We start from the raw sequence: 14,301 nt of genomic DNA on the forward strand, positions 1-14,301 counted from the left end.
GATGGACATGGAGAAAGGAGAAGAGAGGGGTTTAGGCATAGTTTATGAAGCTTTTGGCATGGCGATGGATGGATGATAGTAACGTGCGATGTGGCATGGTTGTCCATGTAGCATGAATGATAATGTTTGAAAACGATGACGATTCCCACGGTTGAATACTAAAGGTTACGTGATGAATTCATCGTCTCGTTACTGATGGAGAAGATGTAGATGTTCAGCGAATCAAGGTGCGATACTCTCAACGTCGGTTCGATTATAGAGGTCTACTACGTATTTAAGAGTACGGTTTGACGAATACACAGATTGTAAAGAATCAGAGAGTCAGGATATTTTGCATCTTTACTACTACCATTATAAGTCTATGTGGGCATTAACTAGAGTGTTTTATTGCGCGTAAGAGTTCAAAAACTCTTGTGTATCTGGCGCGCTCGATAGTAAGGCGTGTTGGTCTTAATCCTATGACTAGGCAATACTCCATTTTCGTGTATACCTGTGCTCTGCAAGCCGCATTCAAGATCGCCTTGCTCGCTTCGCCGATCTATGGTCTGGCTCTAGCGCTTCTTCCTCTTCTTCTTCTTCTTGTTCCTCCAGCCTTACTTGCTCTTTCCACGCAGCCATTAGGAACGCGCTAACATCTTCATCGAAATAGGACCAATCGTCTGGTCGAACGAATTCTTCCATATCGCACGCTATGGCCGAGCCACGGTTCACCAATTGATCGTATTCCTTAGGCCGCTCATCTTCATCCATCTTCGTCAACTCAATTGCAGCCGCCTCACTTAGTCGATCGTAAAGCTTTGATAACTTCTCGTAGTACGGTGTTATAATTCCGGCGTCAAACCTCGTAGTCGAGTACGTATGTCGCAATATTGGATGGCGAAGCTCAGTGCAGACGTTCATCTCGTAGAAGAGAGTTTTATGGTCGTCCCAATCTGGCAGGTCAAGACGAAACGTGGAGGCCTCAAGAACGGCGTCTGGAACAGGAGATGGCGTGACACCTTCTGTGTTTAGAGGCATTACCCAGGTGTGTTGATCTCCTACGCGTCGAAGCCGAGTGAGCAGCTGGCAATCTGTCGGGCGAATCTCATCGTGCGCGTTCCAATGTACGGTCTTAATCTTCATGCCACGTAGGCTGAAGAGTCTCAGTTCATATGGATCCATCTCCTTGATATTACGCAGCAGAAACATCTCCCGCCTGACGAACGTGGTATGAGGTAATAGATGGTATGCCTTGTTCCAGGTGATGAATGTTAGCATTCCTGTCGCATACGCGTCTTGCAAGACCATGTGTGCAAGAGACTGCGTCTGACATTTGGTAATCACGACTTTCAGCTTGCGCCCCCCGGGTCCATCCTTCTCATATACGTCTTCTGACAATACCTCTCCGTCGCGGTATCGATTGGGGGCTTCTGCGTTGGTTTCATCTCGCACGTAGTTTTCAGCCACCAGGTATCGGGTCATAGCATTGACCTCTTGACCGACATATAGATAGATACAGTCGAAACGAGGAAGCCCGGCGAAGAGGCAATAGGCGAAGGGGCCGCCAATAAGAGCGTTGCAACGAGCTTGTAACGAGCGGAAGGCTTTTGTGTTCCGAAAGAACGGCTGTAATGTAACGTCGATGTTGAATGTCCCGCTCAGGAGCTTCTCGTTGATATTCTTGTTGATGCTCTTGCTTGTCAACATCAGAGCGATTCTCTCCAACGGGCCCAGCGAGGCCATTATAGCATCCTGGATGGGGGCAAATCGAGTGCTCAGCAGATCGAAGAGAGTGACGCTGGTGGAGCTGGTGGAGCTGGTGGAGGCGCCCATGGTGCCTGAATCTGAAATGCGGTGTGGTTGATTCTTGGTGATATTCGGTGGAGGAGTAGAATGGTGGGCTGTTTTCTGACGAAAGTCGCAATAGTTTATAACTGATGAGGGGTTTGACGTGAAGTGAAATGCAGCAGCACTAAGGCTATTGCTGCCTTCCATTCTATTGTGCAATCCGCGGAGGTAGTGGTGCGAGCATTTCACCGCAGTAGCATTGTGTTGAGTACTGGCGTACGTAACCCCTAGGGCCTTTTATGCGAGATTGACAAAGCAGCTAATCTATGCATGTAGCCTCTAAGGTTACCTATAAAGGCTTTAAAGTTACTTAGGCAAGTCTATGTAGCCGCTAGACGTCGTTACAAACTCTAAGCGCAGTACAATACCGTAGGTATCGCCATTAGATTATTGCTGAGTACGTGAGGTTCTGACGTGAATTCCCCAGAATGAGTTAACAATGGTACCTACCTGGCGCACCTGCCATTCCGACTACAATCACGAACTTTTTGACCGAACTAAGAAGGTGCGACTACAACAACATAACAACACTCAGAAGACACACGCTGTTGATCTTATCTCAAATGTATTAATGATATATATACTTCTCCCCTTCTCCTAAACCGACATAACAACAGAAGACTCATATTCTTGCGAACGCGTATGTATAAATCTTCATCCTGTCTTCGTCTCCTTACCGAGCCATTTCAATCCAGATTACCCTGATACATGCGCAAAACAAATCCAGGTATCTTCCCAACGTATCTACAATCCTATCCTTATTACGCCGAAACCATCACACTCTCCAAGAATACCTACCGCCTCGGCGCAATGCCCGCAGAGCTCAACGCAGACAGAGGACCACCTCCAGTAACAGGCGTCTGAGCCCCTGTGACAGGCGTCGCAGGTGCAGGCGTAGGTGCGCGAGAAGGAACGTTGCTCCTGTTGTGTGCCATGTGCGCCTTGACGAGATGGCCCGCACACAGAGCGCTGTTGAGCGACAGCTCACCCGCCAATACACCAGCGGCGATGACACGGGCAAGTTGCCTGGCGTTGTCACCAGGTGATGTGGGGTGAGCGCCTCGTACGCCGAGGAGATCGAGCATAGCGGATTGGGGCTCGAGGATGGTTCCGCCGCCGATGGTGCCGACTTCGATGGAGGGCATGGAGACGGAGATTTGGAGGTTGCCGTTGACACTAGACATGTCAGCTGTGAATCTGATATCGTACATAAGGATATAACTTACTTGTGCATGATGGTGATGCAGTTAGCACTCTCGACGACCTGCGCAGGATCTTGACCGGTAGCCAAGAAAATGGCAGCGACAATATTCGCCGCGTGGGCGTTGAAACCACCCATAGCACCGGCCATAGCTGATCCAATGAAGTTCTTTGAAATGTTCATCTGGACGAGATCCTCAACCTCGCACTTCAGCACCGACTTCACGACAGATCCGGGGATCATGGCTTCGGCGACGACACCCTTGCCACGACCGTCGATCCAGTTGATGGCGGCGGACTTCTTGTCTGTGCAGTAGTTACCCGAGACAGTCACTACACGCATGTCTTCGAAACCACAGTCGGTTGCCATGACGGTAAGGGCGTGCTCGACACCCTTTGAAATCATGTTCATGCCCATAGCGTCACCGGTGGTGGCCCTGAAACGGACGTAGATGTTGGTGCCTGCAATAGCAGACTTCATAGACTGAAGCCTGGCGAAGCGGGAGGTCGAGTTGAATGCGTCCTTCATCGTTCTTTGGCCTTCTTCCGAGTCGAGCCAGATCTTGGCCGCACCAGCGCGTGTCAGGCTGTCGAATCCGATACAAGGTCCGCGGGTCATACCGTCGCCAGTAACGACAGTAACAGCACCGCCGCCGGCGTTGATAGCCTTGGCACCTCGGGAGGTGGAGGCTACGAGCACACCCTCAGTCGTTGCCATGGGAAGGAAGTAGTTTTGGCCGTCAACGAGGATAGGTCCAGCGACACCGAGAGGGAGGGGAAGGTAACCGACAACGTTCTCACAGCATGCACCGTGGACAAGATCGTAGTTGTAGTCCTTGTATGGGAGGAGGGAGCGTTCCAGGAGAGTTGAGGTTTCGCGGGTAGCGTGGGTACGTGAGACGAGACCACGGCGGATCTTGACAGCGCGGGTCTTGTCACCGAGTGTCTTCTCCAAAGCGTAACCGGGAATCTTGCCCTTGAGTGACATTTCGATGAGCTCTTCGTCAGTCATCTTGGGGGCTTGCTTTTCCTTGATCATCATTTCGAGAACCTCGGCAGCACGGTTTGGCTGTCTTTGCTGTTCTTCCGAAGGACCAATAGGGAGCACTGGCGTCTGCGGTACGAGCTGAGTAAGTGGCTGCAGACGGGTATCCTCAGGGCCAGGTGTGCGGGGCGGCGTAGGCATGTGCATTGAAGGCACGCGGGGGGTTCCAGGCACAGTAGGGGCTCCATCCTGAACTTCTGAAGGGGACGCTGGGGCAAGTGGCTGGTGAGGTTCCTTGATGGTCCAGCGGGCGGCGTTGAATAGGTAGCCGTTCAGGACAACGCTCATGACAAGCGCAAGAACGATCCATTTGCTGAGGAAAGGGTCTTCCAAGCTCTTCAGTACTCCGTCGACAATGTGCGTGCTGATGTTGCTTCCGAACGCGAACTCGTTGTTGGTGATGGACGGCTCAGCGTAGTGAATAGACGGGAATTCGAGCTCGTACTTGATGGGCATGAGGATGGTGACAATGGTAGACGTGGCGGTAGCCTTGGCCTGCTCGTAGATGTGGTCCAGTCCGCTTCCAGCAACCTTGAAGGGATCCAGCGGGGGAGTGGCACCGACACCAGCAACGTGAGCGACCTTGCTGGGAGCAAGACCGAAGCGGAGGGTGACGACGTTGAGAACGTTGACTAGGATAAATCCAGCGACCATCAGAATCTTGAACTTGGGCACGGTAATCTTCTTTCCAAAGACAGTCGTCGTGTGGTTGGCGACCTGTACATCGCGTGCGTTGGGCCAGTCGTTGTTGCGAGCGACATTCTCAGCGACCTTGCCGTCGACACCGTCATCCTCAAGAGCCCTGCGGAGAGCCACATGACGCTTGATTCGGTTGATCTCGAGCTTGATGGTGAGAATGGCGGTGTAGAAAGTGAGCAGCATCAGGGCGTCGAAGAACAGGATCCAGGCACCGAGGAAGCAGAATTGTCGCAGACCGCCCTGGATTCCAGACATGGCGCCGGCAACCAGGATGAGAATCTCGAAGAAATAGTCGCGGACAATCTCAAAACCGGTCCTCTTGATGGCGGTCTGAACAGCTGACTGGATAGTCGAGGGCGCGCCCCGCTTCTCTTCAGCCGCCCGTCGGCCATCCAGGGACGCAGAGAGCACGGCCTTGGTGAGGACAATGGGCTTCTCGAAACCGATAATGACGACCAGGAATGGGAGACCCTCGGACAGCAGGATCAGGTTGATTGGGACGCCGAGGTAGGTTGTAACAGCGAGACCGAAAAGGAAAGCAAAGGCGGACTGCAGGAGAACTGCGGTGGCCAGCCAGAAGTTGGACCCCAGGCGCCTCATGGCGAGAAAGAGGGAGACAAAGGTCAGGTGCATTGCGAGGTATCCCAGGGCCATGATGACGATATCACCAGTATCCGCGTTCTATCAAAATTAGCCATATCCACGCCAATCGCCAAATAACATACCTTGAGGAGATCCACGAAAGACGTCCACGAGTCCAGAATCCAGTTACGCACACCACCAGGGGCACTGCCGTTCTTGGACGCCTTCATCATCCACTTCTTCTCCTCGCGTGTGCCTTCCTGCTCGGAGCCCTGCGACTGGGCAGCGTCTTCGGGCGCAGAAATCTCCTGCATGGCCTGGAGAAAGTCGGCGGCTTCGGTGTACGGGATGGAGAATGCGAGCGAGGTGTCGTGGGAGAAGGTGGAGAAGGAGCTGGACGAGCTGGGAAGGAGCTCGGCGGAGACATTGCTGGGGACGGATTGCTGCGAGGGAGCCGAGTTGATGATGCTCGATTCGGGGAAGACGAGGGTGACGAGGGCGAGTTCCTGGGCGGTCTGATCTGTTAGCTAGATATCTAAAATCCAACGAACATTCTTACTTTATCCTTGTAGATGGCAGTCTTGGGCTCCTCAGCCTCCCACTGCCATGACGTCTCCTCTCCGATTCTGAGTCTCTTGCTGCCGGCCAGAAGAGTGGTGAAGTCGACGCGGCTCGAGACTTCCTCAATGCCACTTTCCAGCAACCCCTTGTCGAGAACGCCCAAGTAGGAGTAGCTGGCCACGAAGGCAATCGTGACAATGGTGTGGATTGGATGCGTGCATGCCTTCTTCGCGACGGAGAGCAGGATGGGGTTGAAGTGGCGGTCGAACCAGGCGGGGCCCGTCTTCTTCTGCTCGCCCTGCCAGCGGCTGGTGAGATATCCGAGCATGGTGAGGATGCGATGTTTCCACTGAAGTTGATTCAGTGGTGTTGTAGGCCTAGAGAGGCGCTCGCATGGGATGACGCGTAGGGTGGCTGTGCGCAGAGGTAGTGGGATTGGATGCGAGTCTCGCGTGTGATGTGACTATATCAAAAGACCTTTTTGCGTGTCAGTAAATTCACGCCGGATATTCGTTCTTGCGGCGTACCTGCTACCCTCCGTGATCGGTGTTGCTACCAGACGGTGTCAAGTGTCCGATGCTGCAATTAGGCACTGCAATACCAGAATCCCAATTGGCGTCGCGACACACCGTCAGACGCGCAATATCAAAAAGTAAAGAAGGAAGGAGGGGGAGTAGAGGCTGGTGCTCATGACACTCGGTGCCGACCAGTCTGAAATGTGGAGGAGGCCCCTTGCCGTCCCGCGACTTTTTTGTCGACGCTAACCCCGACAGCCTCTCACCGCTTTGGCTCCCCGTCCGGCACGCGACTGTAATTCGACGATAGGCGATGAGATAGCAAAGGGTCCTGCAGGAATATGCGCCTAGCAGTTCTAGTTCGTGTGTCCAGCTCAGCGTACTTGGGTCAAAAGAGAGTAGTTCGTTGTTGTTGTTGCTGTTCGACGGTGGCTCTTTCCACGAAGAAGTTGCGCCACGCGAAGTTTGCGCCACACGCCACGTACGCCACTGGATGACGCGCCAATCAGTCCCAACAGCCGGATGATCTTCAGGGGATCCGCCAGAACAAGGCTGGAAATTGTGAATAATTCTGGCAGTATCGATAATGCACCTCTACAACGTCTCTATCAATCTAATAAACATTCCGTTCTATGTTCTATTCTATGACGCGCGAGCATGTCTACAGACTTTCTGCCAACTTCCTTGAAATACCCCGTCGTTTCCCAAATATCCCGCCGCCGTCTGGAATACCCCGCGACCCTGCTAAATCCTCCGTCACCCGCTACAGGCTGGAATAGACGCAGTAGTAGCCCGTCACTCAAACTTCTCAGTCATCGGAACGTCGCCGTTGGTAATCTCCTTCAAAAACGCTGCATCCGGCCTGTACAGCATGACATGGAAATGTTCCACTGCATGCACGCTCTTCAAACTCTTCCAATTCTTGAACCACACCAGCTCTTTGACCTTTGTCGCAAACGTCTTTTGCACATACTCATCAATCTGTTTATGTGACTCTGCCGTAGACAGTCCCGTGTCGGGGTCGTCGTCGAGTTCAAACTTGGTCCACACGACAAGATGGACAATGTCGGCATCAATACCATACGGCCAGTCGTTGTACAGGATCTTGATGTCCTCTGCGCGGGTAAATATAGATGTCAAGCCGGGTAAGGTGAATCGAACGCACCATCAAATTTGAACGGCTGGCCCTTCGGCTCCATGCTTCCCCACTTCAGCCGCTCATTCACAATGAAGTTCATGATACTGCCATAGTCCCTCTCCAGCCGATGCGTAAACTGCCGGTACCGTCTCAATTCACTTGGCAAGCGATGAAACTTGTCCACCCGGTTGCTGTCTACCCACAGCCATCAGCGTTTCGCCTATCGCGTGTCACGTCTTCATCAATCTCACCCACAATAGCCCGCACCTCGTCCCACCTCAACACCCTGTACTCCTCGTCAGGCGTTCCGATGATGCCCTTGTCTTTGTCACTAATATCCCTCAGGAAGTCAGGACACTCGCTCGGCCACTGGTCTCGAGGCACGTTGACAAGCCAGAACGGCAGCTCCTCGTGTGGCATCCTTGTTTGCAGCTAATTCAGGAAAATAGGAAAGTAAACAATTGCGTCGTCGTACAAGATTGGGATGACAAGGTTTGGGATTGCGCAGCAGGGATGATGAGCTGCCAGTCTAGGGAACCCTAGCGGTGAGCCCTAGGCATGTTGAACGACAGAAACAGCGGGTGGGACCGCGCTGAGGCTGCAAGGCCGTTGTCGCCATGACAAGCCATGTCAAGCCATGTTTTGCGTAGAACGCCTTGTTTCAAGCATTCATCAAGCTTCCATCTAGCATCCGTTATGGAAAGTCGGGCGAGTAAGACGAGTTCGCGATGTAGCGATGGCTCCTCATTCTTAACAACGTGGAAGTTTACAAGAGTGCGATGGAAGCTGAACACACCGCCAGAATATGTACAATGTAGAACACCTGCATCTCAGCCTCAGCCGCTGCACGCAATCAAACAGCCTCATGGCCTTGCCAATCAAACCAGCATCCCTCGTCTCAAATCCCAACTCTCCAATTTCCCGCGCCTTACCGCCATCGGCGCCATGTGTCCAGCGTGATGGCCTACAGGGATGCCACCCGCGCTGCGCCTCGTGATTGGCCATCCCCATCCCGCAAGCCCGAACCTCGAAACCAACGAAAACCACACGACAATATCGCAGTCCTGCTTTGACACCTGGACATGAGAGTCTAGGCAAGCAGTGTTACATCACATGGGTGCAGGGGACATCAGCTGTTGTTTTAGGGGCCTGTATAGACAGGCAGGTGTTAAGTATGGCGATTTCCTCATTTTTGCCTTAGCAACTACTTTCCTTTCACGTCACGACTGCGCCTTGAAGTGCTGCAACAAACTACAAACGATCGCCTTGATCTACTTCTGATCTCCAACCACCGTCGCTCCTTTCCGTTTGTTTGCTACGTCACCCAAACCATCGTCGATCAACTACCCGAGTTAAGGTTTACGTCGTGTCAGTCACTACACACGCGGCGGGTTCCTGGCTCTGCTGGACCCTTTCCAATCTGCATACCCACCACAATCTCGCGTGTTGCTGTGCGACATCGTGCATCTGTCGTTCGGCGTCGTAACGCTCGTGCTAGTGGCAGTTCGACAGAAGTTAATAGTCGACTATCGCCTTTTACATCGACATCGATTGTTTTCATCAACCTTTACGATCGACACTACCACTTCTACTACGAGTACATATACCTCGACGACGATCAATTCACTACTATCATCACCACTACCTCCGACACCACCTTCAACGTACATGCTCAACACACCGCATTAACTCGCAATCTCCTACATACGATCGCTACCTCAATCCACTCACCCACCACACACCACCCAAAATGGTCCGCGACCCCCAATTCTGGAAACGCTTCAGCGTAGCCGTCCACCAAGACGACTTGGAAAAAACCACGCAAACCCAGGGCCTCAAGCAATCGTACGTCAGCAGTTCCCTATCCCCTCCCCTCGGATCCCCCACTTCCCAAACAAACCTACCCATCACATCCCCGCCCATGGTCCAACTGCAATCCACACGGTCATCCTACGCCGCTTCAGATCCACTATCACCACTATCAGCGGAGATCTTTTCGGGCGGACTACACACGCAAACGGCGGAGAAGGAGACGGAGATGGATAAAGAGAAAGAGAGACCCCGCTCCAAACTACAAAAGACGCCGTCCACGAAACCTTTACTCCGCCCCTCCATCTCCATCCAAGAGCTCCCTTCAACCACCACGCAAAACGCCTACCAACCGCCCTTCTCCCCTCTCCCCTCATCCCCCACACACCCACACCCATCTTCATCCTCGCGTCCCCACTCCTTCTTCCGCACCCCCAACCTTTCCACTCTCTCCCTCAGCCATCTCTCCGGACGCCCTTCATCGCGCTTCCACTTCACCACGACCATCACGGCTGACGCGTCACATAGAGATAGTTGGTTGGCCGGTCAGCAGAGAAAGGCCAAGCAAAGGACGTGGATTTGCTGGTGTTTCTGGATAACCTTCCTGCTGCTTGTTGCGGGTGTGGTTGTTACGATTATCATTTTGAAGCAGCATAAGATTATTTAAAAATATGGATGAGAGGGAAGGGGAGGGATGAAGGAATAGGTGTATATATGAGTGTGTTTTGGGATAGACGGGTGTAGAGGGGCGTTTAATGTCTTTTTTCTGGGGGTTGGATTGGGCTGGTGTTTTGGGCACTTGGATGCTCTTTGCTGCTATCCGCGGTTCTCTTTCTTTTCGATGTTTATATTTCAGATGATACCAGGTCTTACATGGCCACCAATGCGATATCTGCTTCTTTCTCGAGAACATCTCACCATCTTGCGCGTACGTGACTTGACTTGCAAAAAACACCTGAACACAAAACGACTGAAGTGCACTGCTTTGATGGTCAGTTCCATTAACCATCACGCACGGCTCACGAAGTTTATTCAGGCAGACGAACAGATTGATGTGAACCGACAGAGTGCTTTTGTGTATCTAGTCCCGTGCATTATCACTTTAGCATGGTTCCCAGCCTAATATACAATGTCAATCTGCAACGCCATGCCCGCAACGGATATCTCAGTCCCAAAAGCGCGAGCATGTCCAACGCCAAAACTCCATTCTCTCGCACACTCATACATCTCCCTTGTCCCGACAAACATCATGCGACGATCTTTTATTCTAAAACCGGCTCTTCGTCGCAGGCGGCGTAGGACTCCTGCTCATACTCCGGGCATCCCGGCCTCTCTCCTTCAACCACTTGCGCGTGCACATGTCCAACTCGCGGTCCAACTCGGCACTCGGTTCCTTGCGATGGATGAAGTTGCAGAAGCCGCCGCGGACACAGCCCTCGCCGCTGTTGAGACGACAGCAGGCCTCGCGGAAATCGGTGACGGGCGAGAGTTCGCAGTAGATGGGGCGGCCGGCGTACCAGCGCGAGTTGAGCGCGTCGCAGGCTTTTTGCGCGTCTTCTTCGTACTTGAAACGCACGTAGACGTTGCCGATCAGGTCTGTAGGTTGCGTTAGCAGCTTCTTCTAATTAAAGGAAGTAAAGGTATGAGTGTAGGGGGAACGCACGATCATTGTTATTGTCGCAAACTACCAGCTCCTCCACAAGTCCATACTGGCACAGCTCGCACCAGATATCCTCGTAAAACGCATCAAAGTGCATCTGCATCTGCTGCGGGTTCATCTTGTTCTTGGGGTCGTACGCGGGGTTCTGGTAGAGGTTCGGCAGCAGGATCGTCTGCGAGTACGACGGCTTGACGTGTTTGCGCGAGCAGCGGTCGCCGTGGCGGCACGCGCCGATCTTGTAGTAGAAGGAGCAGTTGACTTTGTCTTGCTCCGTTCCGAAGATGGAGGCGAGGTAGTTGGCCATGGTTGAGGTTGTGCGGGGTGTTACGTGAGGTGTATGGGGGTCGCGACGGCGTAGAGGACGTGGACGGCGATGGTGTGGTGCGTGAGGTCGTCGCGCGCGTGGTGTTGGGAAAATGTCGCGATGCGCGGAGCTCGAAGCTAGGCTGAATGTCGCGGACGCTAGTGGCTGACAAAGCGGAGAGCGCCAAGGAAGCGTCGAGAAACGCCACCTTCACTCTTTCTTTGGCATGCTTAGGATTCGACATCAATGGATTTACAGCATCATTACGAATCTATTGTGGTCAAATCCGAGACCCTCGCTGCTTGCGGTCCTTCAATGGCGCAATTTTGGCCTTTGTAGACCCAGCGCGCCTGCTCTCTTACATACTATCGTGAACAATTTGACCAACCTGACCGAACGAGGAAGGTGCGACTACGGCGAGCTTCTATAACGAAAGCAACACCAGTATCTCAATTTCCGAGCCGACGCGTTTCACCTCATTCTCCCATTCGCCTTTCTCGATCAATTCTCCTCAAGGTTTCTGCCCAAAGCTCAGCCTGCTCCTCGTGTAACACCAAGGCACTCCATGTACTGACCATAGCCTTTTCGTTTGGCTCGTATCTTTCCACAGTCACTTGGAGCTGCCCATACTGGAGTCTTCGCTTTCGTCTTCGTATCTAACGAAGGTGTGCAACTCGAGGTGACATCGGCGGAGATACTTAGGTATGCCAAACAGCGATGGAGAGCTTCCGCGAGGCTGAGAAGTGAATCGTCCGGGGGAAGTGTCATCGTGATGCAAGGTATCTCAGTCGTTCCATGGCGTTTCGTAGAGTTGTCGAGATACCGCCCACCAGGCAATCTCTTCGCTATTCACCCAGAGGTCAGACCAGTCGGTGCGAGGCATGTACAACGTGGGTACCTCACTCGTACTTCCGAGGCCGTTTCTATCAGTCGAATTATGTACACCACGCCGCTTCCACCAATCCAGACCTCTTTTGACTCCATTAACAGCCGATTCGAACAGCATCCTGTTTAATAGTCGGACCGGACGCTGGAGTGCAATATCAAGCAAGATGAACCAGTCCGACCGCGGTATAAAGAACACTCCAAAACATCTGTTTGCTATTGAGAAAGTATCGCCATTAGGACCGGGATTCGCGAAGCGCTTGACAGGGTAAAGAAGGAAGATCAAGTCCATCCACGTAAAAGCAATGATGTCGAACAAGTCAAGCAGACCTCGACAGAGAGCTTCTAGAGATGTCCTCCCATCCCTTGGTGGCATTCTCCGGTAACTGCAACAATCTCGGGATACGAGGAAAGTTTGATCGATATTGGCTGAAAGGATCGATTTGAGAAGTGTGATGAGATTGAAGCGTTGCTCTTGAAGACGAGAATGCCAGTATGCGCGCATGTACTCGCACTCGAAGAGTACCCAGAAGGACATGGCGAAATGGAGCGTGCATTCTTGAACGATTGCGCGAATGTCTTTGGGGAAGATAGGAGGGCTGCCGAGGTAGGTTTGTGTCCAGATTGCGATCTGTCCCAGGTGGACAAGCGTCATTGAAAGTAGTATTTTGTATGATGTGGGAGGACTCGGGTCTGCGTATCTTGGAAGATGATCGTTGGGATCGATAGAGTAGTCGTTCTCAGCATAGAATCTTAGGGCGAAGAGTAGGGGAAACGCCATCCAGAGTAAATGTACGGGAATCGTGAACCAGAGAAATCCTGCGGCGATGGTTTCCTCACGTAAAGGTCGCATCTGGAAGAAGGCTACCGAATGTAGGGATAACAAGCAGTAGACCGCAAAGCGAGTCTTTGTCGGTATCTCGTAACGTGGAAACACGTCAAGCGTATGACGAGTGGTTACAAAGTGCGGCATTGCAACGCTCGCGAGTGGCGATGATGCAGGGAAGGACAGAATGCGCTTGTTCTGTAGAGGTGCAGTCATTAAATCTGCGTTCGGCGGATATTCATCGTTGAGCGAAAGCGGGAGTGTTGTGAGGTTGTACAACTTATCGCTGGGTCTGGAGCATACATTGGTAATGTGCGCGCAATTCGCGATGCGGTACCATGGGTTGCCGACGACACTGCATTGGCGTGCCACACACATCTCTCACTCCAGTCAAGGAAAACCAAACACCCTGGAGTCTACATCGATGTCAAAATGGAAAGTTTGTTAGTTCTTGATGGGATGTAGACTTCTGGGTCGCTATTGCGTTTCTTACTGTACTTGAGTAGTGGATCTTTTCCTGGCATGCGATGCTCCTTTAATGTTCAGTCATGATCGAAACCGCATCCTCGAACTCCTCTGACGCGGAACTCTCTGCCTCTTCTACCACCACCACTTCCTCCGTCTCAACATCATTATACGGACATATCCCTCTCCTCTCACGCCACGCCCTTTCCACATCCCCCAGTCTCTTTGCACATGTGTCGCACGGCTTTAAGTGTAGCTCGATGCCTACGATTGCTGGGCGATGATGGCGAGATGATCCTGGGCAAGTAATGGTGTAAGCGTGTCTATGGCAGTGGCAGGAGAAGGAGTGGATGGTCGCAGCGCATATACAGTTTGCTGGTTTGATGTTAAGCGTTGGCATGATTCACGAGAGAGTGTGGCGATACTAAAGTGTTGGGGTTAGATAGCAGTAGGGTAGGGAAGAAAGTAGGAAGGAGCGGTGCACAGTGTAGTTGATTAAGTACATGAAACTTGCGTGAACAGCCGGAAGCAATCACATAGTATGGGGGTGATAGTGCGGAAATGTGGAATAATTGATACTGTTAACACCAGCTCGCTGCGCTGTTCAACGTTCCCACGTGAACACTCTCTTGACCAGACACATTGTACAGATTGGTGATATACTCCCTTCAACACGTATTCTGGAGATACTGAACACGTTAGCGGCTTCCGTCATGTTCAAAGGCTTCTATGCCCCTCACAATCTACTGTCTGCCCTCCTCTCTTCGCATCTCAAGTTCTTTCGA

The 14,301-nt window shown here is 52.3% G+C and overlaps 4 protein-coding genes across 4 annotated transcripts; all 4 read right to left on the bottom strand.

Annotated features, from left to right (window-relative positions):
• Positions 1-510: 510 nt before the first annotated feature.
• Positions 511-1,812, bottom strand: J4E93_005200 (uncharacterized protein; the record flags this gene model as incomplete). Its single annotated transcript, XM_049343123.1, has 1 exon — positions 511-1,812. The coding sequence occupies one exon, from the start codon at positions 1,810-1,812 to the stop codon at positions 511-513; it is 1,302 nt and encodes a 433-aa protein (XP_049200123.1).
• Positions 1,813-2,621: 809 nt separating this feature from the next.
• Positions 2,622-6,242, bottom strand: J4E93_005201 (uncharacterized protein; the record flags this gene model as incomplete). The annotated part of the gene is made up of 4 exons (XM_049343124.1): positions 2,622-3,003; positions 3,054-5,452; positions 5,497-5,868; positions 5,913-6,242. The coding sequence occupies 4 exons, from the start codon at positions 6,240-6,242 to the stop codon at positions 2,622-2,624; spliced, it is 3,483 nt and encodes a 1,160-aa protein (XP_049200124.1).
• Positions 6,243-7,224: 982 nt separating this feature from the next.
• J4E93_005202 (uncharacterized protein) lies at positions 7,225-7,597 on the bottom strand (the record flags this gene model as incomplete). Its single annotated transcript, XM_049343125.1, has 2 exons — positions 7,225-7,544; positions 7,591-7,597. The coding sequence occupies 2 exons, from the start codon at positions 7,595-7,597 to the stop codon at positions 7,225-7,227; spliced, it is 327 nt and encodes a 108-aa protein (XP_049200125.1).
• Positions 7,598-10,643: 3,046 nt separating this feature from the next.
• Positions 10,644-11,045, bottom strand: J4E93_005203 (uncharacterized protein; the record flags this gene model as incomplete). The annotated part of the gene is made up of 2 exons (XM_049343126.1): positions 10,644-10,997; positions 11,040-11,045. The coding sequence occupies 2 exons, from the start codon at positions 11,043-11,045 to the stop codon at positions 10,644-10,646; spliced, it is 360 nt and encodes a 119-aa protein (XP_049200126.1).
• Between the last annotated feature and the right edge of the window lie 3,256 nt (positions 11,046-14,301).

This window comes from Alternaria ventricosa (assembly GCF_023758065.1).
Source record: "Alternaria ventricosa strain BMP 2768 chromosome Unknown scaffold_7, whole genome shotgun sequence".
NCBI classification, from domain to species: Eukaryota; Fungi; Ascomycota; class Dothideomycetes; order Pleosporales; family Pleosporaceae; genus Alternaria; species Alternaria ventricosa.